Source organism: Tinamus guttatus, unplaced genomic scaffold, assembly GCF_059628265.1.
Source record: "Tinamus guttatus ecotype Peru unplaced genomic scaffold, ASM5962826v1 Tinamus_guttatus_pri_ptg000260l, whole genome shotgun sequence".
Classification (NCBI taxonomy): Eukaryota; Metazoa; Chordata; class Aves; order Tinamiformes; family Tinamidae; genus Tinamus; species Tinamus guttatus.
In genome coordinates this window covers 2700934-2723765 of record NW_028288794.1, presented here as the reverse complement: position 1 = coordinate 2723765, position 22832 = coordinate 2700934, and the positions used below count along the sequence as shown (strand labels likewise).

At 41.8% G+C, this 22832-nt stretch overlaps 1 protein-coding gene across 4 annotated transcripts in view; it reads right to left on the bottom strand.

Annotated features, from left to right (window-relative positions):
* The window catches only part of NCKAP1 (NCK associated protein 1), a 49475-nt gene extending 38092 nt beyond the window's left edge, over positions 1–11383 (bottom strand). For 2 of the 4 annotated variants that reach the window (XM_088526981.1, XM_088526982.1), the window contains exons 1-3: positions 11210–11383; positions 2974–2991; positions 1695–1805 (exon numbers count right to left, since the gene is read on the bottom strand). In XM_088526981.1, the coding sequence (XP_088383107.1) occupies positions 1695–1805; positions 2974–2991; positions 11210–11317 (237 nt within the window). In that variant the 5' untranslated portion in view covers positions 11318–11383. The remainder of the gene's footprint in view (positions 1–1694; positions 1806–2973; positions 2992–11209) is intronic. The other 2 variants (XM_088526983.1, XM_088526984.1) reach the window with 1 other exon arrangement.
* Positions 11384–22832: the final 11449 nt, after the last annotated feature.

Genomic DNA, 22832 nt, shown 5'->3' with positions numbered 1-22832 from the left:
CTTTCCAGAAGCTCAGCTTTGTGAACAAGGGTTGCAGCAAAACAGAACTTTCTCTGCAGCTTCACATGGCTTCTGCCTCATTAGGTATCTGCTTGTGGCAAAAGTTTCTTTTGGGAAATACAATGTAACACATGCAGAAATTATTTACAAATGTCTTCCTGTAGACCAGCAAATTGCCTGCTGCTCTGTCACCACAGGGTGGAAAGAGAATCAGTCTATTTCTAGAACTGCAAATTCTAAACTCTAAACTAAGCCCATAGATATAGAGGGCATATTTTTGATAACTTCATAACACAGGTCTGGCTGCCTCATAGTAAACAAACACATGGCAAAGATGAAACGTTATGACTGTGTCCTATTTTAGAAAGTGTGATTGTCAAAACAGTTCAGCTCGCTTTCAGCAATTCCCACAAACTTCACAGTACCACATCCTTCCGTGTCTGCTACTAGCAAAGCTCCTCACCCACAGCTGTTAACCTGAAGCTATTTACAGCACATACGCAATGTCATTAAATAAGTCTTTGGGTTCATAACTGTTTATTCTTAATACAAGTTCTGCTACAGAGATTTTGACAATAGAAAACTTCAGCAAGCAGGGTTTAAAGCATTTACTTTTTCAGTAAATTTGATAATTTGTCATCAAATATCATATGTTATCATATTTGTTACTAACACAATCAGGTTCAAAGATATGCAATATTAAGTAACACAAAACATGAATAAGTTTTAAAATCAGAATGTACATGGCTACTAAAGCAATTCCCTTTATAAGCAATCTATGCATTATGGAAGTTATCATACAGGAACTCTTGAAAATCTTGTAAAATAAATTATTTATTATTGCTGCTAAAATTAACATCTGCAGAAACAGAAAGCTAAAAGCAAGCCTAAACCTCTTGAGCACACATGCAAGTATTTGCATGCAGGGAACATTCAAATCCCACTACCTACCTCCACCTTCCACCTTTGGAAAAGAAATATAAGCAGGTTAAAAAAAAAAATCTTTCCCTTTACTTTTCAGTCTGAAATGGAAAAAAAATAGTGGGCATCACCTTCTCCCCAAAACCCCACCTGTAATCTTTATCTCCAAAAGGCTAAAAAGTCAAATTCAGCAAAAGTGGCGCTGTTAAAGAATAATTTTCTACTGCAACTGACCTCACTACATCTGAAGGGAGAATAACTGTATTTCCTTCCATATTTTGCACTTTGCAACATATTAATGCATACTTTATTCCCACAGGACTGTCCCTAGATGTAGGGAGATCTGTGAGGCACAAACATGTTACAGTTTTTGCAGTCAGTTGGCTTATATTGATCTGCTTGATCAGCTAAGAATTTCAGTCATCAGAGGAAGGAATGAAGTAAATTTAAATTTTTGCCCACATCCTCTTGGTTGAAAGTTCTTTAAAATGAAACACTAGGCACTGCCTAAATATAAAACCAAAAGGTGTTCCCCCCATCCCTTACCTCCCACTCCACCTCCCCCCAAAAATCCCTCAAATATAGTATATAATTAATATTCTTCTCTCTCCAGAGTCATTCTGGCCGACATTTGGCTGGACATCTGATGGGCTTTCTAGCTATACCTGCCAGTGTCAGATGCGTCACAAGAACACGAAGTGTCACAGATTTGAGTGGCAAACATTCAAGGATACTGAAAAACACAGCATTTATACAGCCCTCTAGTTACTTACATTGTTGTTGCGTGTTTCTACGGCTGGAAACTTCCTGACTATGAATTTGACAGCAGATTCCAGGTTTTTGTCAATAAGATAGGATGGTTTGGCTTTAGGGTCACCGCATGCCTATAAAAAAATACAATGAAAATGAAGTAAAAATCAAATCATACATCCAAAGCTAAGCGACAGTTGCAAATCTGAAGACAAACTAGAAAGATTCTTTTCTGTTTTTAGTGAGCACGTGATAAAAATGGGTAGGCAAAGTGCAGGGACTGTCACAGCTGAAATATGCAATGGGAGACAGTACAGAGATGCTCTTCTACTGAAAAAGATGCATGGAAATATCAAAGCAGTTAGTGCAGAACAGCAGTGGGGGAGGGGACTCAATCCTAAAAGAAAAACAAAATAAAACAACAACAACAAAAAAAAAACACACACAAAAAGCTGCTTTCTTTTTACTGCTATTCCTGGTTGGAGGTAGTGTGGTAATTCATCTGGAGTCAATAAACTGTTAGAAAATTCAATCATTTCATCTGCAGAGGACAGTACTGGGCACATGAAGTGATTTAACTATCTTTTGTCACAAAAAGTCAAAAATCCTACCTGTGTATATTTGCATTTAAGCTTTCCTCAAAATGTTAACTGCAAGATAGCTTTCCATCCCACTGCCAGTACTTGACCCAAGTACCACATTCCCTTAAATGAGGATCATATTAAAATCTACTCAACATTTACTCATTTCCTTTATTCCTCCAGCAGCACAAGCTGTGCTTTACAGTAGCTTTCAAGAAGTGTCATCACATTTTGATTCAAACACAAGCGTCAACTACGTTTTAGTCTCTAGAGGTCACATGAGAGCAACAGGCTCTGTGGACCAACCGATGAAGCATCCACCTTGGTGCACTAAAGTGCACATTGTGCGACACAAACTACTTTTTCTCATCTACTCTGATTAATGAGCCTTGCAACAGAGCTTAGTTGTGAGAAACACAGTTAAAGCAGTGCTATTTACATGTCAGAATTTGTGCTCAAAATGTGTTTTCTTCCAAACATCTGTTTAGCTTTAAAGCCCTCATAAGGATTTAAAAAGAAGTTTTGTTTCTCATGCAAAACTATAAATTACATGCTACGAGTTTTCTGCGCAACACAGTAAACTGCAATGACAGCTCATTTCAACTTTTCCACATTGATTTCTATGACCACGTTGCAGATTGCAGAGACAGAAGTCATGGAACATGAGGCTGATTCTGAAAGCGGGCAAGCGGGCAAAGGGAAGGTGAAAAGCTTTGCAAACCTTCCAAACTTGTCCTTGCTGGGAAAGCATTGTAATAAAAAGAGAGAAAAATTACATATAAACAACAGATTCTTCAATTCTAAAATTTGTTACATTTAAGTGAACTAATATACTATTATCTACACATCCAAGAAGACACGATGACCATCTGTTGCTATATAAAGCACACTTTCTACTTGATGGCCATTATTCTAATACTGAAGCAATTCAACATTTCTCATTAGAATTTTACTGTGCAAAGCTCTGAGCATATGTTGCAACATGTCCCTTCTTATAGTATTTCCAAACTGAGTTCAGGCAGGGAGAGAAAAGGAGTTAACAACAAACGTCACATGCATCTACGGGAAGGAAAAGAAGGAGAGACTCAGTGAAGTTTTACATACCTGAAAAAGAAACGGTAGCCAAGAAAAAGCAAAACAAAACAAAACAGTCATTATTGCAAGTTCCCAAAACTCCTACCAGCAACACAGCAGTGACCATCACGACACATGCTAATGTACTACTCTCATACCAACACTCTAAACTCTGCTAGTTTTTCCCCCCACAACAAACACCAATTTTTATTAAAATGTCATAGCTGAAACACTTCAGAGGAATTTATTATTAAAAAAAAAACATTCAGCAACACCAGCACCACCCATTAGATACAGAAGTCGCTTCAATATCCTTGTAACAAAAGCACAGGCCACAGCACACTTTTGAAGTAGTGCAAAGGCTTTAAAGTAAAAATAATAACAGTAAATAGTTATGCAAAAAAAAAAAAGGAAATCATGTTTCATTTTGACAATTTTTTAATTAAATACATATCATGAGTTTGTCAGAACTCGGATCATTTTGTTCTCTTTACCAAACAGTATACAGATTTCTCTGCTCAGAGAACGGTCACAAACTAAGAAAACAGTCTAATAGACAACATGTATTTATGATCCATTAAATACCAGTATGGTCACTCTCATATAGGACAAGAGATCTCTTACTTTGCCACCACTGAGTTCCTCAGTTTGTCAGTCTGAATTCAAATACTACTGCCACATATTCTACTTATTTATTTTTTCCTAGAAATAGATACCTATCTTCCTGTAAAGCAGCTCTGTCAGAAGTTTTCTACACTAAAAATTATGTTCTGCCCAAGCTCTTATATGCAGCTTTTTCTTGCTGAAAGAGAGCTGAGAACAACACTTACACGGTTCTTACAGGGACTTAATTTCAAATTATAACAAATACTATCCATATATACCCACCTAACTGGGCTGCAATAACCTTCTTAAAAAACAAATAGGACTACATATTTCTTAGCGATGAATAAATGAAATGAATAATCAAGAAACAGAAGTGGTGTTTCTAGTGCAGCATTCCTGGAATAGCCCGGTGAAGCTGGGGGAACGCGGCTGCCTCGGCCCTGAAACGCCCCCGCGCAGGCATCTCCCGGGCGCCGCCTCCAAGTTCCCTGGCACGTTCCCGCGCGGCTGCCAGGCAGGGCCGGCAGGAAAGGCGGCGCAGAGCTACCATTAAGTCTAAGCTATGATTTTGTTTTTGTTTAAAAAAAAAAAAAAAAACACACAGCCGCTGACTATATATAGACTGCATTTCCATCAAGTTACAAAGCATTTTTTTCCACAGCAATTCAGAATGGGACATTACTATGGTAAGTGCTCAACTGAAATTAAACATATTCTTCTTGATCTGACATACTGTGGCCAAGTCTAGCAAGAGCAAAATGATTTCTACAACTAAGAAATTAATCATTCAAAATCTCTGTTTTCTTGCAGACTGTTGGATTTATGTAAATAAGAAATAATTTACTACGGAAAATCTCGCTTTAATTGAAAATCCATGTCAATCTTCTAATTGAACACAATTTTAAATTTATACTTCATCTGATGTTATTTGGTTGTTCTGTACCATTTTCAGGTTGATAATGAAAACACTAGACAGTCTTGTTCCCTAGTGCTGCATTCATAAAGCAGCAACCTGAAGGAAACATTTAAGAAGGAAGCTCTCGAGTGCAGCACAGGGCTCGGCACTGCAACACACCAGCCCTAAGGGAAACGCGAGAGGGATCCCCTGTAGCTACAGATACAACTGCAAAAATCACAACTAATAACTGACTTTCTACATGAGGCTCCAGAATGTTGGATGAGACTGTAAAAACATCCATCAGCAGAATTACTGTGTATTTTCAGTCAATGGGACTAAGAGAGTTTATGTTCAGGCCCCATCACTGCTGATGGGGGCCTGAACAGAGTCAGTAGTACACAGTATATACAGGGTTCAAACCTGCAATTAGAAAGTCTTGACTCCACTCTGGCCTTTACACAGGCTGCTGCGTGTCCCTGAGCTTTACGATCCTTCTTTCCATTGCCGAGTCCAGCCTACTCCAAACAATTGGCAGTAACTGTTGCTCACGGAAAGAAAGTGCCAAGAGAAAGGTTTCATTTGTAGCAATATTCTTACATTTTTACTCCCCAAAACTTTCTATATCTCTAAAATAGATGATATTTTGCACGTGTTTAACACAGTTTTATTACTTTGACCAACCTTTACTGTGACTGTGGACTGGAGATAAAACACTGCTGAGCAAAATCCCATCACACTGTGACTGTGTGGGGTGAAATCATCTTAGCTCATGAATTACCTCATCTTCTCAAATTCCACTTATGAATGAATTTGCACTAAGAATATCATGAATATAACGAGCACTACGGATTTGTTTTGACATAGTCACTTTAAGTAAATAGAAATACACAAAGATTTCTACTATTTAAAAAACAAACCAAAACTCCTGTACCATTACAGTTCAGTACAGCACATTCTTTTGACACACAGGAAAAGCATTCACAGCAAAAGTGCTCTTCTTTTATAACAGTTGTTTACAAAAACTTTATCCTAAAATGCATCCGTAACAAGTTTGAATGCCTAGATGGGGTTGAGCAGCCAATAAATTAAACTAAACAACACATAGCAAAGAAACAGTCAAGTGACAGGTTCATCATCAACTCTAGATTTCTGTGGAATAAAGCATTTTATTTATCCTTCATTTCTGTCAAGCATTTAATACTAATGAAATTAATATTAAATAGTACTATTGAAATTAGTAAATAGTACCAACTGACAATCTCTAATTTTGAAAGAGGCAAAACCATTGACAAGTTCAGAGAGGTGAATGAATCGAGAGCTGCTCTGAAAGGTGAACACGTAAGGAAACCCTTTCGCACACAACGCTTATCTTAGAGTCTCTGGTGAGAGCTACCCGGTATGAGGAAAGCTGCAACATTTTTGCTGTATTTTAGGTTGGGTGGAAGACCAAGTTTATTAACAACAGGCCTGTCCCAGAAGAGCTTTGGGAATGAAGCGTTGTCCTTCTAATGGCAACAGCAAGCAGCAGTCTACCACACATGGGCAAATTATTTTAGTTCAGTACTGCTGAGGCCTAAATTTAACAACTCTCCTAACCAGGTTCAAGCACCAAGAGGCTTTACTTGGAACAGGTAGTTTACTGTACTGGTGTCTGCAATTGCATATTTGGGTGCTTTTACACAAAGTAGACCTACTGCATATTTTTCTATATAAACTATGCTAATAGTTTAAGTACAACTAAGCTGTTCTCATGACCTGACAGCAATCGAACTGCATTACAGATTGAAAGTCTCTAGTTAATTACCAGACAATCTCTATGGGACTTGGACATACCAAAAAAAAAAAAAAAAAAGACTTCAAACTGCTATAAATTTTACCACTTTTTCCGTGCAGTTTAGGAGAGATACTACACTTTCATATTAATTCAGCTGACATTAAAAGTGTCAAAAGTGCACCCAGTATTTTGTAGACCTAAGCAAGATGTCTCCCTCCCCTCCTTATTTGTATAAGCAATAGGTCCAAAGCCCAAAGTATATATTTTATTATAATTCCTAGTGTATCTTTACCTGGATATCCAAGACATTAAAACGTGAACACATGGAATCAGAAGAAACAAGGCTAGAAATGACCTCGATAAATTGTTTTCTGAGTATTTTCTGCAGACTTACTATCTCTTCACTCTTAATTCTGTATTTTACATTTTAAAAACATACAAAGAATTTTACAGTCACACTTGCTCAGCTAACTCCAAATTTTTTTAGGACACGCCTCCAATTTGTTAAGCTCAGAATTAATTCTAACTGTGTTCTCCAACATCTCTGTAGCTCCTCCCAGGCATGTATCAGCTATGGATTTCGTAGGGACAGGGCATTCACCATCTACAATGTTAGGGCAAAGACTGAAAGGAACCAGAGTGAAGGGCACTCTGATGAGACCTTGCTAAACTGCAGTCTCACATTAAGATCTGGGAAACTATTTCCTAATATGGTTACCCATGTGCTTCCATTCTTATAATTTCCCCTAAACCATATTTCCGTAGATTGTTCAAGTAAACAATCAGATGAGGTCATGTCAGAAGCCTCACAAAGGCCCATGTTTAAAAGGACCTGCTAAGTTTTCTGTATTAGGGAGTTACCTGGAGAAAAAGAAATACGCTTGACACTACGTGTCAAAGCTCTATGAGATAAATTCACAGTGTCCACTTGTGTCTGTAGCACCTGCTTGAACAACTGCTTGGTTCTACTAATTAAATTAGGGTAGCTGAAATGCAAAGAAAAATGAAGAGAAGGGGAAAACCACACAGTTACCTATTTGTAAGCAAACAAGCAATGCAAGATGATTACAGGTGTCTGTACCTGATGCAGAAAAATGAGTCTGTCAGGATTTGAACAGATATCACTGGATTTAAAAATATATATATATATTAGAAAGTCTCACTATTTCATTGCAGAATCCTGCTATTTGAATGTTTTTAAGGAACTACTAACATCTATCAGGCAGTAAAGACAACAGTGCCCCACCCCAGGGCACTTCCTTATGATCTGACAACACGATCTGTTGCTCCCAATACCAACCGTACAACTCCAGAGAGATTATTTGTGAGCTTTTCCTCTCAGCTCAAAAGTCTGCGCTCCAACACAGAGCTCAGAGTGAGAACGATGATCTAATATTACGTCCTTCCAAAATTTTCCCTGGCAATCAGAAATTTCGCCCTGTCCTGCCAGCCAGCTGAAGTCTCTCCTGCGGACTCCTGCCATTTGCAGAGCTCCGCTCCTCTGCACTGAGGAGCTGCACTAGTGCCCAAGCCAAAGAGCAGCCCTGGCCACCTGCTTCGTGGGACCTGAAAGGGGAACTTCGGGTCAGAGTCCTCCGCAACGTTTAGACTTTGTGAAACCCCTTCTAGCCCAGTTCTTGAACCTTTCAGATTATTTCTCTTCATACTAATCCAGCGTAAAAGGATAGAAAGAGCAGGATATCATTTCTATTTCATCGAGGCTAATCTGGTCAAGTTTACCAACGAGGACTTGACACAGTTCTCACGACACGTTTGCTGCTGCTCCTTCAGCAAGCACATGCACTTGCAACTTGCAGAAGATGAAATAAATAGAACAAGCTCTCATTAAACCTTTACACTGGCTGACAGGCAGGATCCTCCACACAGGTAAAAAGCCAATACTCTCATGTAAACACTGGATCTGCAGAATACTAACTGGCAATTAACCACCTGCTAAATGGTTTTAAATCATGACTATATATCAAATTCACAATGGCTTCAAATATTTTTGTTCTTTAATTTGTTCTTTACCTAGAATTTCAGTTCAGATACACAATTCACATCTAATTCAATTTATTAAGATTCTTCTATTTCAGCTACGTGACCATTTAAGTTGTGAGCATCAGAAAGATGTTTAACTCTTTAACAGGCCTGCCAATAGTAATACTGCTCCAGCACTCATCAAAATCATACTCTCCAAATTTGCCACCTCAAGACTCCAAGTACTTTAACAGGGGAATCTCAATTCCTGGTATTCGAAGGCTCTATAAGCTAAAAGAAAATGCCCACAGAAAAGATTACTTCTCTGCCACCACTCGTGAACAATACACTTCTCTGATGCTACTACCAGCTTTAAGCAAAGCTTACACAGTCAGTCTCACACTCTTCAAAAATAATAATAATTATATAATAACATAGTAATCAATAAAAAAATCATTACTAAATACATTATTTTAAAAAACTCTATATGCAGGTCAATGCTAATGCTAAAATGTTAATTTTACCTTGTGTGAGCAACTAACAGCTTTGACCTCAACAACAGCAAAACTGAAATTTATATAGGAAGATCAAGTACAAATGTCAGGTTTCTTATTGCTTTAAACAACTTCTGTAATCCCTGAGGAAGTATGTAACGCTCATATGGCGCTTTTAATGGCTAAGAAAATTTTTACTCCTCTAAAAATCTCTACTTCCTAGAAAGTAAATCTGCAGAAATCTGTAATAGTTATATATACTTCACCTTTCACTTCCTCTTTAAAAAAAAAAAAAAATGTAACCATTTCCCTTAACCGCAATACCACAATACCACATCTGGTTGTTGCTAGTATTATGAGTTTCGGTATCTTTGTCCACTGAGAGCTACAGAGCAGTTGCCCAAGAAGGCAACTGAGCTGAAGCTGCTCCAAGGCCTTTCTGAATGGGGCTCTATGGTCAAACAGAGCAAGTCAGGCACCAGATTTCTGGGGCTCTCTGTGAAATCTAGTGAGGCAGCCCAGTTGGGCAGTGTTTACTGCAGCTTAAGAAAATGTGAAGGCCTGCACAGAGCCGTGTCGGGGGCTCCGGGTCGGCAGTGGACGGGTGCTCGGAGGCGGCTCCTGCATCCATAGTGGCCCACAGGCCAGCCGGGGCCCCGGGGAGGGCGGCGGGACCAGCTGGTGCCACTGGGTGCTCCCGCAGCGGGAGCCTCTCTGCCCACGTCGCTCCTGCGCTACCGGTGCTGGCCGAGGCTGCCACATGGACAGTTGTGCTGAGGATGCCACAAGCGACCCTCTTAATATCAGCAACGTCCCCTGTCAAGATGCTGGAATCAAGACACACTCTACACTTGAGATTTTTAAAGCACAAGTATGTTAAGCAAGAGCTTAATTTCTGAGTCTCTCTCACCTCCCCCATCCATCTCCCTCTCCCAAGCCCACAGCTATGCTGACAGGAGACCGAGCTTGGGCAAGATTAAATCAGACTCCTCTGCAGCTCATCTTTCTCTCTAAAACCATAACAACTGCATCTACAAGTGTCTTCGTCACAATTTGAAGTCATTTTCCCTATAAATAAAGAATTTCTCTCTTGCTTTAAACGTCTGTTTATATTGCTGTAATTATTAAACTGAAACTGCCAACTAAAGGAGCCTCATTTCCATTTCTGACGGTAGGTACCTGCACTGCTTCAGACCGACACCGACTGCTGCAGTCGGTTGAGTATCACAACCATTTCTTTCCTGGGAGCCAACAGCACCTCAGGTAAAATCGATACAGCCCTTGGCTACCCTGGGTCCCTACTCCTTCCAGCGTAGCAGCCTCCTATACGAGGACAACAACCTGACACAAGGCGTGCTCCTGCCCCAATCCGTTCAGCAGGATCGCTTCCCCAGAGGCCAGGGCTCGGAGGCGGGAGCGACACCGCGGCTTCCCAGCCCTGCGCGCACGGGAGACGTGCCGGCTCCCGGGCTGCATTGGTGTTGGAGCGGAGTGCTGCGGGAGCGCGGCTGAGCAGAGCGCGACGGGGCTCCCCGAGAAGGTGTCGTGGCTGTTCCCATGCAGCGGCTGCGGGTTCCCCGCAAACAAACGTGCCTGAGACCAAGCTTCACTGCTGGCACAGGGTTAAACAAGCCCAGGAACTCAAATGGCTCGCGGAGCACCGGGAAACCGCGCCTACGAGGCAGCAGGTACGAGCCGAGCACCCGCGGCGCCGGAGCGCTGCACAAGGGCGGCTGCGGTCGAGGAGGCCACCGGAGGCCGAGCCAGCCTGCGGGCCGCGGCCTGCGCCGCCCCGCACCTCCGCGCTGCCCCTCCGCCCTGGCTGGGGGCTGGCGGCGCGGAGCGGCTCCCCGCGAGGCTGCCAAGCAGTCGCGGCTCCGCTCCGGAGCTCCCGAGCGGCTGGATTCACGGGCGCTCCCCCGCGGCGCCGCCGCGCCGCCCCGGGAAGCGCCGTGACTCACCGGGGGGCGGCGGGGGCGCCGCGCGGGATGCGCCGCCGGGCCTAGGCCCCGCCGCCGCCGCCAGGCCCGCCTAGGCCGCAGCGCCGCCAGCGGATGCGGCGGCGGGGCCCGGGCGGCGGCAGGAGGAGAGGATGGCGCCCGGCCCCGCTCCCGTCCCGCTCCCCGCGCACCTTCTTGATGTTGTAGAGGCGGGTGAGCATGCCCACGCCGCGGTCGTTCAGGATGGTCAGCTTCTCGGCCAGCTTCTGCTGGCTCGGCTGCAGCGCGGCGCGCGACATCCTGGCCCTGCTGCCGCCGCCGCCGCCGCCACCACCGGCCCCGGCCCCGCCGCGGCGGCCCCGGCCGCTGCGCTGCGCCGCCCCGCACCGCGCAGCCGCGCCGCCGCCTCCCGCCCGCGCGCGCGGGGCGGGGCCACGTGACGCGCGCGCGGGCGCCCCCGCGCGGGGCCGGGCGGGGCGCGGGCGGCGCCGTCAACGCCTCGTGGCGCCGGCGAAGGCGGCGCCGGCCCCGCTGCAGGAACGGGGAGGTACACCGGCGTGGAGGGCAAAACCCCCTCACCGCCGCCGAAACAAGCAGCCACCAATTTTTCAGTTGTGCAGTCGGCTGTTTCTGAGCCGTGCTTAGTCTTTCTGGAAGCTTCGAACACCGGTAGCCATGTGACATGCCATTCATACAGAGCCACACGAGCAGATCAACCTTAACTGGGGCAGAGCGTGTCAAGAAATCAGCGTGAGGTTGTGTGTCGTATTTTATCATTTATGATCCAATATTCCAGCCCCTCTCCCCTTGAAATACCTATGGAAACTCCTACAGCTTTACTGCTGCTGCGGCCTGCGCTGGGGCCGGGGCTGCTGGGCTCGGGGCTCCGGGAGAGGCGGCACTCGCGGAGCTCCCCGGAGCTGTTCGGAGCTCTGCGGCCCTGAGCCGTCGCCCGGTGCCTTCAGCACGAAGCTCAGTCACTTTCCCTGCTGGAGAGGCCGCAAGTCAAGGCACCAAGTGGAAAAAACGAGTGACTTCTCCTGCTCTGTAATAAGGGCCAAGCAGCCTGTTTTTAAACTCCCACGCTATTCATGAGGCTATTTACAAGATCCTGTTCTGAGAAGCACCTCTGCTTGCCATAATTATTAATGCAAATGGTGCTGAGCTAGCTGCCTTTCCTGGGAACATATTAAATATCAGACTAAGGAAAAGATCAATATCAGGAAATAAGAACCTCTGCTATTTACAATCAATTCTTCATTACCTTGCAGCTATACAGGCCTAATAATAAATAGAATATTTTCTGAATTTTATCACTATAGCATGGTTAGTCACAGATTTTTAACACTTTTCTACCAGAATCTATTCAAGCAGATGCTTTACAATGAAAAAAAAAAAAAACATGTCTAAGTGGATAAATATTCTCTAAGTGGAGCCTGGGAAAACAGACTAAATGTTTGCAAATACAAGCTGGACCTTATCACCTTCCAGAAAATGAGGGGTTTTCAGCAAAAGGTACCAGCCAAGACGTGCTTGGGAGAAGGTGGCATCTCACGCCTCTGCTCAGGGGCAGGTGCAAAAGGGAAGTTCCAAACTCTGAGACGGACGATGTTGCTGCCCTCACAGACACCACAGGCTGCTGGTCATGTCACGGGCAGTGTCCTCCTGAGCCGCGTGTCAGGACTGCTGCCAAGTTTGCAATGGCAAAACTGGCCTGTTTTCCTCCTGCTTCTGAACACTTGACTGCTTGTTAGAAGGAGAAAATGTGCCTGCCTCTTAGGGCAGATAGGATGTAGCTAAAAAGATATGTTTCATAGAAAGTGCAGCAAAAAACAGTGCTAAAAAGTGCAGCAAAACTTATACACACCAGCAGGGAAAAGCCAATTTTGTCATTGTTTTTAATGGAGGCAGGGTTAAGCCTGTGTTGTCGTACCACTTTTGCTGGAGCCGTATTTCAAAAGTTCTGGAATAGGCATTAGGCTTTCAGCAGGAAGTTTTATTGCATATTGGATTATTAAAATATGTCTGCATTGCTCAGTCCAGGTTCACCAGTCTGGCAGTGAGCAGAACAGTAAAGTGGAAATACAAGCTCTGTCAGTAACAGCATAGCTATTACAGGTGGGGTGAAATTAAAACACACTGAAGGGAGGAAAAGGCTAACAAATATTTTTAAAACATGCAACACCTATTTGTTTGATGTTTTATTAATGATTAATACTCAATTTCAAAGTATGAGCTATGGGGATATGTCAACACTCAACATTTCAGCTTTATTTTGGGTCAGCTCTGAGCCTTTTAAAGGCAACTTTGAATTCAGTTTAGGATTTAATACTGCTATTCACATTGGTGCTTTTAGGCAGTAATGAAAACTTTACTTGAGAAGCTTCTACAGAGCCATAGTAAGCTAAGAGGTTACGGATGTACCAACTTCATTTGGTGTTTGGCAAAGCATGTGGAGTGCATGCATGCTTTTTTTAGCATTGCTGCTTTAAAGATGCAGTGGGCAATTCATGACTGCAGAGTAGACAGTATCATCAGCTAGATTTTTACCACTACTATAATCTTTCGCTTTATAAATATATTTTTGGCTTTATTAAATAAACAAATTTCAACATAAATATTGCTACATATAAACTGTGTTTCCAGTCTAGACTTTGTGCTTGGTTTAACCTTACAGTTTTTCAAAACTGGGTAACCCCCGAGCAAGAGCAGCCAGGAAGAACTGCACTCTCCATAGGTCGCCCACCCGGCATCTGCACATTCGGCCAGCAAAACCCAAGAAGTGACCCTTACACAGACTTGTTTAGTATCTCATTTTCGAACGGACACAACTCAAAACGCAAAAGCAAGCTCTGTGTTTGAACTGACTAGAATTTTTATACTGTCATCATTATAATCCCAATTATTTAGGTCATGCCATGGTATTTATGTTAATAACACATAAGGTATTCGTTACATTACTAATCTTCGATCTAAAAGCAAACAAGTTGAAATTTTTACCATACAGAATTTATAGAAGTTACACCATTTTTAGATCATTCATAAAGATACTAAACATCATTGAACAAGCAAAACTGTGTTATCAAATATACTTTTAATCCTGTCCAAAAAGGTAGCAGGTTCAAAAGACTCACTAAACCATGCTGGCAAAGCTTTATTGCATTTCAATCTATAATTTTCTTGATGAATCCCATCTTAATTTTTTAATTATTTAGTCTGGCAAAGAGTTAGCATGTCTATAATTTCCTATGTCCCCTCTTCTCCTTCCTTTAAAACTATGTTGACAATTTCTTCTCAGAGGGACATGTTCATTTTCATCCCTTTCTCAGCTGGTCCCTCTAGCTGAAGTTGTGTGTGGCGTGTGGCAGCCGCTCAGAAATGGCAGCCTTTGAACCTTGAAGGAAGGAGTATGAACTTTGGGTGTGGAGGACATGAAAGAGATGCAGAAACTAGTTTGAAACAGATGCCAAATGCTGTACAGCTGTTCTCTCATGTACTACAGGATTTCAGGAAACTTCACCTCCAGGTTGAGAAGATACGAGCACTTCCACTCCCACTGGAAGGACCAGTGCGGAGCCTGCTCCACAACTTCTAGTCCTCATTATGCAAACGAGCCTTCCCAGGCAGAGAAGCTAGCTGTTATCAGGGTTTGATAGGTGGCTTTCTCAGTTTGTCCCAAGTCCATGATTAGCCTAATTGGCAAGTCAAATGTCAGCCTGGTGGCTATAGAAGTCTGTGACAGCAGAAAGAAGATGGGTTATGTTTGAACAACTGGAGGAGTGTGTCTGAAGCTTCCAGGAAATGAAGTTAGCAGACTTCATTTCCTGGAAGCTTCATTTATAAGCTGGAGCCACATTAATAGCTGATCCCAGAAGTTTTTAGCTGATCTGTGCAGTGGTGAAGATACACCCTGCTTCTGCAGGACATTTAGGCTCAAAGGAGTAGATGCCTAAACACAAATAGCTGGGTCTAAAAGGAGTTGACTAGGATAAGAACTGGATTAGGATTCAGACTGACAATTACTGACAAAAGACTAGAGCCTGGGATTAGAAGGGGATGTGACTCTGTTTTGGCCTTCTACTGAGAACAGCCCTGAAAATTGTTATTAGATCCTCAATTATTAGAGGTATACACCTGGGATAAACCTGGAATTATAGTGAAGACTCAGGATGAAAGAAGCCAGTAAGCTTTGCAAGCACTGGGTGTCTGAAGTGGGTTAGAGCTTATATCATTAATGAGCAGGTTTGCAATAGAATAGTTAGGTATCTTAACTCTAACCTTGAGGAATGGGTTCATTCCAAGCAAAGCACTGGTGAGCTGGCATTTGGCTTGCTGCAGCGTGGAATACTGGTCACTTTTACAACTGAGATGGATTCAAGATGCTCAATTAGATCCAGCGGTAGATTTCAGGTTCTTGCACTTGGTTTCACTTGGTTCTTGCAGAAACCACTCAGCAAAGACAAAAGAGTTTTCTCCATGGCTGCCAAACAAGGCTCCTGAGGGCTGGCAGGATGAGTCACCAGACTAAATTAAGGTTTTGATCTGATCTGGGTGTAGACCTTTAGTTACATTCCTGAGTAGAGGTAGCGTCACCAGGTTCAAAAGCATTCTGGTAAACTCTGAAATCAGAAAGGGCACTGGATTAGACTCCATCCAGATTAGCAAGGGGCATTTTATTTCTAGACTCTTTATCGGCTATGATTTCAAGAGGAACTCACAATGAGATATTTGTGAAGCCATGAATGGAGAGAATGCCTAATGGACTTGCAAATCTTAATCATAAGGATGTGACAGCCTGTGCAGACTGTCCACTAGCTAGAATAAGTCAGGGATGATCAGTTTGCAAAGGATGGTCTACAAACCCTTGGAACTGGTCAGCAATCAGACAGTAGTATGTTGCTGCTGGAAGAGTGGAGCCAGCTTGTCAAATAGGACCCACTGAGGTGGTCCTGCGCACACAGAAATTGTGGGGCCGCTTGACCTTCCTAGAGAGGCTCCTAGAGAACCTTTTCTGATGCAGGCTCAGCTCGTACAAGCTAATATGCTCTGACCCGTCTTCTTTAGCATCTGTTATAGTTCTTATCTCTTAGATAGATGGTGTTGGACTAGGGAATGATTAGTGGCTACAGTTATAACTGTACAAAAATAACCTATTGCACATTTGGATTTTTTTGATATATATTTTTTTTCCATTCATGAGAATGCCAGGGAGCAACAAGTACCTGTTCAAATACAATACCTCTTAAGGCTTATCCAGCAAAGACCAAGGAAGAAGTCCTTAGCATTAAAACTTACCCCACATTTAGAAGAAGAAAATGGGATTTTCATTTCAGAAAATAAATGTCCAAAAATGAAGGATTATCCTCTAGTGTTGCCAAAGATCACACGTTTACCAACTAGTGGGGATCTCGGATACTGACTGTAGCAAAAATTAAGTATTCCCTGAAATCTAAGGTTTACATAGAATAGAGCAGCCCATCTGTACATTTTTGTAATGGACTGTGTGTGGAGAAAAACAAGCCAGTGGAGAAGAATGACATAAGCATCAGCCAAAATGTCACTCCCATGAGCTATGATCAAACTGGGAAACAACTTTAAAAAATTATTACAGTTAATCTCCACAACTTCATCCATAATGTTTTCCCCATTTCACAAAGAAATAGGAATTACTTGAGGGTATGGAATACACGAGAGTTTTTTTTTTAAACACAGAACAAAAGTAGTTATACAGCGTATTACAGGGTGAATCTGTATGTGTGGAAAAGGGTAGCAGATCGGGATAAGTCTGTGAAGGCTAAGGAGTAACCCACACTTCAAATAATCATTCCTCAGAACTAAAACCCAATGCTTATTAAGATTGTTACAATAAAGATTACATATGGTCGTCGCTTCAAATTTATATCACTCAAAAAATAGATGTGATGAATCTGTACCTTAATACTTGCTGTTCAAACATCCTGCTAAACTCAACAAAATCAAGTACAAAGGAAAACACTGCTACATCATCTTAACCAGCACTTACATTATATATGTAAAAATGAACTAAATATAATTCTACTACATTTTTACTTTTTTTTTCGCTTTTTCGAATGAACAAACAGAAAGGAAGCTCCTGCATACTTTATTTTGTATAATAATGACTTTTTAAAGTTGGGACTGACATTTGAGTTGAGGCAAAATGATTCTGTACTTCCTCTTTACTGAAATAATCAGGAAGAAGATGTAATTGAAAAACTTAGCTTTCAGTATGCCTGCCTGTTGAAGAATAAAAGAAAAATATTAAATGAATTGAAATTTAATGAATTGAAAGAGTCGCTTTAGGTCAAGTCGGGTCATTCTCCAACGGCGCAGCATACCAAAAATAATTATTTTTTGTCCTCTGTGAGTGTCTGTGTGCATGCAGGAGTAAGTGCATGTTTCAGGCTGTCACCTCCTTTTCTGGAAATGACTTTCCTTTAAGAGTTATCAGTTCCCTTCTCTTTATTGAAACCCGGATTTTCAAATGCTTTCAATCATCACCAAAATATTTTGACATATCTTGATCTCGGTCCTCATAGCAAGAATAAAATAATATAATATAAAATAAAATGAATTATACCAGTGTCACTTTCTTTGCTGATACATGTAATACCACATTGCAATCTTAAGTTACGATAATAGGTTTCATCCCATCAATACTATTGACTAGTAAGGCTTTACTCTGTCATCTGCAATTTGGATCACTGTAGTTCACAGAGTTTTGGGAAGAAGGAGCTTATGTGTTTAAAATGCTAAGTGATCTCATGAAAAATTTAAGCTTTATAATACTAATTAATTTTCATTATTCAGTTGACCAAAAAGAAAACAGAACATATGAACTTGGTGAGATGAAAAGTACACTGTCTGAAACCAGTGGCCAAAGAACGGAGCCCTGAAGAGGAGGGTAAGAACAGACCACGCGTAGAGCAGAGCTTCTGAAGAACATTCTCTCAGACTTCTACAGTTTGTGGCTTGGAGCCTTTGAGAGCCACTAATACCGTCTTTGTACTTGATGGCTGTTGAACTGCTCTTCTACAAATGTACCCATCATTTTCTGAACCCATGCAAACTTCCAGGATCCTGTAGCAAAGGCTTAGCTTAACAGTGCCTTGTACGTAGGAATAATGTAGATCTATTCCTGCCTGAGTATTTTTGTATTCTGAGTGGGAAAGGAGAAAAATAATCTTTTCCTTCTTAGGGGCCAGAAGTTATTTGGCAGATCTGAGCTGGCTAGATCAAGCAATAGATATAGAATGAGCTAAGGCAGATAATTTCTTTTTCCTTCCCTGGCTGCAGGGAGTAACTTCCCACACAGCAGCATGCAGCATAATGCTGTATTAGTAATATGGAGAGGCAAGAAGATAGGGTACACTGAGAAACCATTTCCTAATACTTAAAAGAAAGGAAGTACTGTGTTCATGCATTTCCACTTCACCTTAGTCCCTATTTACAGAAGTCCTCTCTTAATGGTAAACAAGACAGCTCCCCATTCCATATCTGGCTAAGCTAATCTGTGAAATAGTTCTACTGAATTCAGTTTATGCTTTTGACATCAAATAAAACAAAAAACTGTAATGGGTTTCTGTCCTGAACTTTCTGAAATTGTAAAAACTAGCTAAGCATCCTTGTGTAAATCCTAATGTTAATATTTTATTATGTCTGTGGAAGCTACATGTAAGCAAAAGCTACACATAAGGTGTAACAAAAAATCTAAAATAAAATTTGATTGTATGCTTTGAAACTTTAACTTTCCGGTTGTAGGCTTGGCCCTTGCTGCACTTTTGCTCCAAAGTAGCTTACACATCTTTATGTGACCAGTGAAATAAAACTGCACAGAAACAACATTCTGGAAGGGAAGTTAATAGCTCTTATGCAAAATATGAGCTTAAGTGCAGGATGGAAGTTGTTCTTTTGAGTATTTTGGTTAAAAAAAAATAAAAGAGTGAGATGTCATAATGTTCTGCTTCTGCAAAATCATAATTCTAACTTTTAGCTTTTCAAAGAACTTCGAAATCTTAGGAACATTACAGAAGTTCACCTATATAACCTCATTTCTTTTGAAAAAGCTCAGATCTTTTCCTTTCTCTGTGGAGGTCTTGAGCTCCACAGGTTCTTCTCAGACTTTATTGCAAAGCTAACTTCTCTAAAGTCAATTTTTCTGAAGTACAAGTATTCTAACACACAAGCAGTGGAGAACAATTGCTTTGGCCACAATTGCATGGTGGCCATGCTAACTGAATATTTAACCATTATTCTTCTACAGAGCAGCTAGCCTGAGTGGTAGGTATTATGAGTGTGCAGATACTTTTGATGAAACGTGTTGTTTTCTTTCTAGACTAGCCTCTTCCCTGAATAATTTTACCCATTTCTCTATTATTGAACTGACCCACCTTTTTTTTACACCAAGGTTGATCAACACTACATCTGCACATTATGTATTTATTTTATATTGGCACTAGAGCAAGGCAAAGAGCTTCTGGACAGGAAACACCTGAGTGAAAATGCATGGGGAGTCCACGGTGTTCTCCTGAGTCTACTTCTGCAATACAGACATGAATTGTGCCAGATCCTCCTCCCACCACCAAGTCCTTAAGGATATGGTGGCTATCAAACACTTTGGCTTTGCATTCTGTTCTGTTCTCCAGTGCTCATATTCACCACTGTCAGTGACACACTAGAAAAATACGTATCTTTTGATCAGTGAATCAGTCCACTCATTTGCATGGATTGCTCACAAGGTGTGGTGAGTGCAGAAAGGCTCTGCTAAAGGGTTCACAGGTGCTTTGCTTCTGGGAGATTTTCCCTACAGCAATATGAGGAGATAGCCCAGTAGAAACATCACTCATCTGTGACACTAGGTCAGGCTGACTTTATAAGTACCAGCTTGAAATAAATGATGCTTGAAATAAACAGAAATAATGAGAACAGAAAAAGAAGGCTGCCTACCTTGAGGCTAGGTTTAGAGGGTAGTGCTTAGAGTAGGGTCACAGACAATCAATGTTCTTAGGAGCAACCACTGGGCACCTGATTATTTAGTCTTTTGCAATGTACACTTGGCTATTGTAGGTCACTCTGGTCATTGCCAGTCAGGCTACCAGCTCAGGCCCTGAGGCAACAAAATTACCAAAGTCTTGACCAACTCTTTCTGGTCTTGACCTTTCTGGTCTTGACTCTTTCTGGTCTTGACCAACACCTCGCACCAATTCTAGTTTCAAGAAACACTAGGTAGATACAGCTGAAGAAGAATGATCTAGCATATGTCAGGGGCACAGCTTTAATGGATGTTTGATTGGAATTGGAGGGATTATTGAAAGAGTGAATGAGGGTGTGTGTACCTAGGAACTGCAACTAAACTGGAACAACTACAACTGGAAACCTTCAGCAGCAGTAAATAGGCACCGAAAATACACACAGTCAAAGCACAAATAAATTACAAGATCCCCATCAATTTTGGCCTCATCCCATTCGCAGAGTAACTACAGATTGTTTAGGCAGTGGGGTTTAGAGCTTTTAATGTGTTACAAACCACAGAAATAAAGTAACAGTTTATGTTGAAGCCGGGCGCACTGACAACCAGACTACAGTGCCTGTAACAGCAGCGATAGGTGTGCGCAGGAACCTGCTGCTGACTCTTAGTTTTGACAGCTGCCTGTAAAGGCCTTCAACATCGTCCTGCTTGACATCTCTTTCCCTGTTTGGACAGACTACTATGGCAATTTTTAAAGTGATGTGTCTAATCTGCCTAATCTGTCTCTTTCTTTGTCCTTTCTCCCTGTGATTCTATAAATAACAAGAATAACTGGCAAAATTACAGTTTCTTATGCCTCTATGGCTTACCTTGTGACACAGTGATGTCTTACTCCTCACCACATCTTGCTCCAGAAGAGGCCTTGCTACAAATTCATTCTTCCACACACTGCCCTTTCAGACTTCTGCCTACACTTCGGTAGCTTTTTAAGTTCACACAGTGTTCACTTCCCAGTCATCAGTCCACCTAAGTCGTATTTTCCAGATGTAACCGGATACCAGAATCAAAGCGGGTGCATATCCAAATCCTCATTCAGTATACAGGACACAGGTGGGCTGGAGAAGAGGCTGGCTCTTCCTCCGTAGACCTCTCACTTTGCTGGGACTCTGTTTTTCTCCTAGAATGCTCTTTTCATGCCTAGCAGATGTAGAACCAGTGCTGGCATGCCAGGTCTGAAGGATGAAAACAAATGGGTGAGAACATATGAACGGTTGTCCCTCAGCCAATACTTCTCTCTACAGGGAAAATGGTGTTGGGGTACAGACGTGCTAAAGCCAACATCTGTGGAAGGAAATATGATTTTATTTATTTATTTATTAGCATGTCATGGATTTTAGCCATCCTCCCATGTGCCACCTTGCCCTGTTGCTCATGACTCCAAGCTGCCAGCTTTTCCAGCAGTAACACTAGCAGCAGGAGGAGGATCAAGTCTTCATAGCTCTACAGAGCTAAAGACTGACAATCTGCATCAGGTGCAGGCCTTTGCTTTGTGTGGGCACACCATTCTGGAGTGTAGGAGGCAGATAAGTCATCACTAGAAGTGCTCGTGTGTGTGGCAGCACGAATGGTGGCAGAACAGATACTGTGTGGGGGCCATCCCTGCAGCATGTGCAGGAGGTGTCTGCCCAAACGATCCAAGACACAAACTGCATGAGAGGAGCCAGGGCTCCACCCTGAGACCAAGTGAGAGCTTTGGTGAGTGTCGGAGGAAGGAAGAGCAGTCTGAGCTTCAAGCTGCTCTTTGCGCTTCTTTCAACACAAGCGTCTCTTGAATAAGGTCAGCCCCAGATACAGCGTAGAAAGAGACTTATTTCAGAAAAAGACATATCAGACCCTTATATAATAGCATTATTTCCCTCTTGACATGCCTCCTGACACATCCTAGGGTCACGTTTGCCTTTCTCATCACCACGTTACATTCATGATTCATAGTCATTCTGTGACCAACTTGTGTAAATAGGTTCTTCTTTTTCTTGTTTATTTGCAGCTAATAAACTTTCAAACTGCAGCAGACTGTGTTGGTTAGATAGTAACTGGCCATTTTTTGCATTTTGACCCATTTCTTTTACTACAGTCTTCAAAGTCATCTGGCTATTTCAGTTTTAAATGCAATGTTATTAGCATATTAATTTGATTATTTTGATTATCCTCTTCAGTTAAGTTACTGACACAAGCAATCTACTCTCATTTTTAGTACATTTTATAATGAATTTCAACCATCTACCAACCTCATTCTTCAGAATGCAAAACAGGTTTCTCAAATTCAGCTATGTGGAATGTCTGATTAACATTTCTTTGACAGAAACTGTCTCTTTTACATCAGTGACTGAGGGCAGCATAACCTCGGCCTAAATAAGAAGTGGAAGGAAAAGGAAACAAGGGAGAGAGATGACATATTGTCATATGGATTTTCTGAATGCATACAAACTGTTTCTCTGGCGATTCTTACCTATATTATATGTTTCTTAATTTATAGCACATCTGCTAGAACACACTCTGCTGAATTTCTTGACACAGACAAAATAAGAGAAACATAAGCTTAAAGAATACTTAAAGCTCTACAGCATATGTGCTGGCAGAGAGCTTATTCATAAATTAAAGATTTGGCAATACCCTAAATACATTCTACCAATGAGGCAGAAACAGCACTTAGCTCGTCCTGTATCTTTTGAGAGGCCTTCTATATTCAGTAAGTATTCATGGGTGAACTGAAATACTAATTTTAATCTCTAATCTTACCCATCATCTTCTCTTCTATCTTGTGAAGG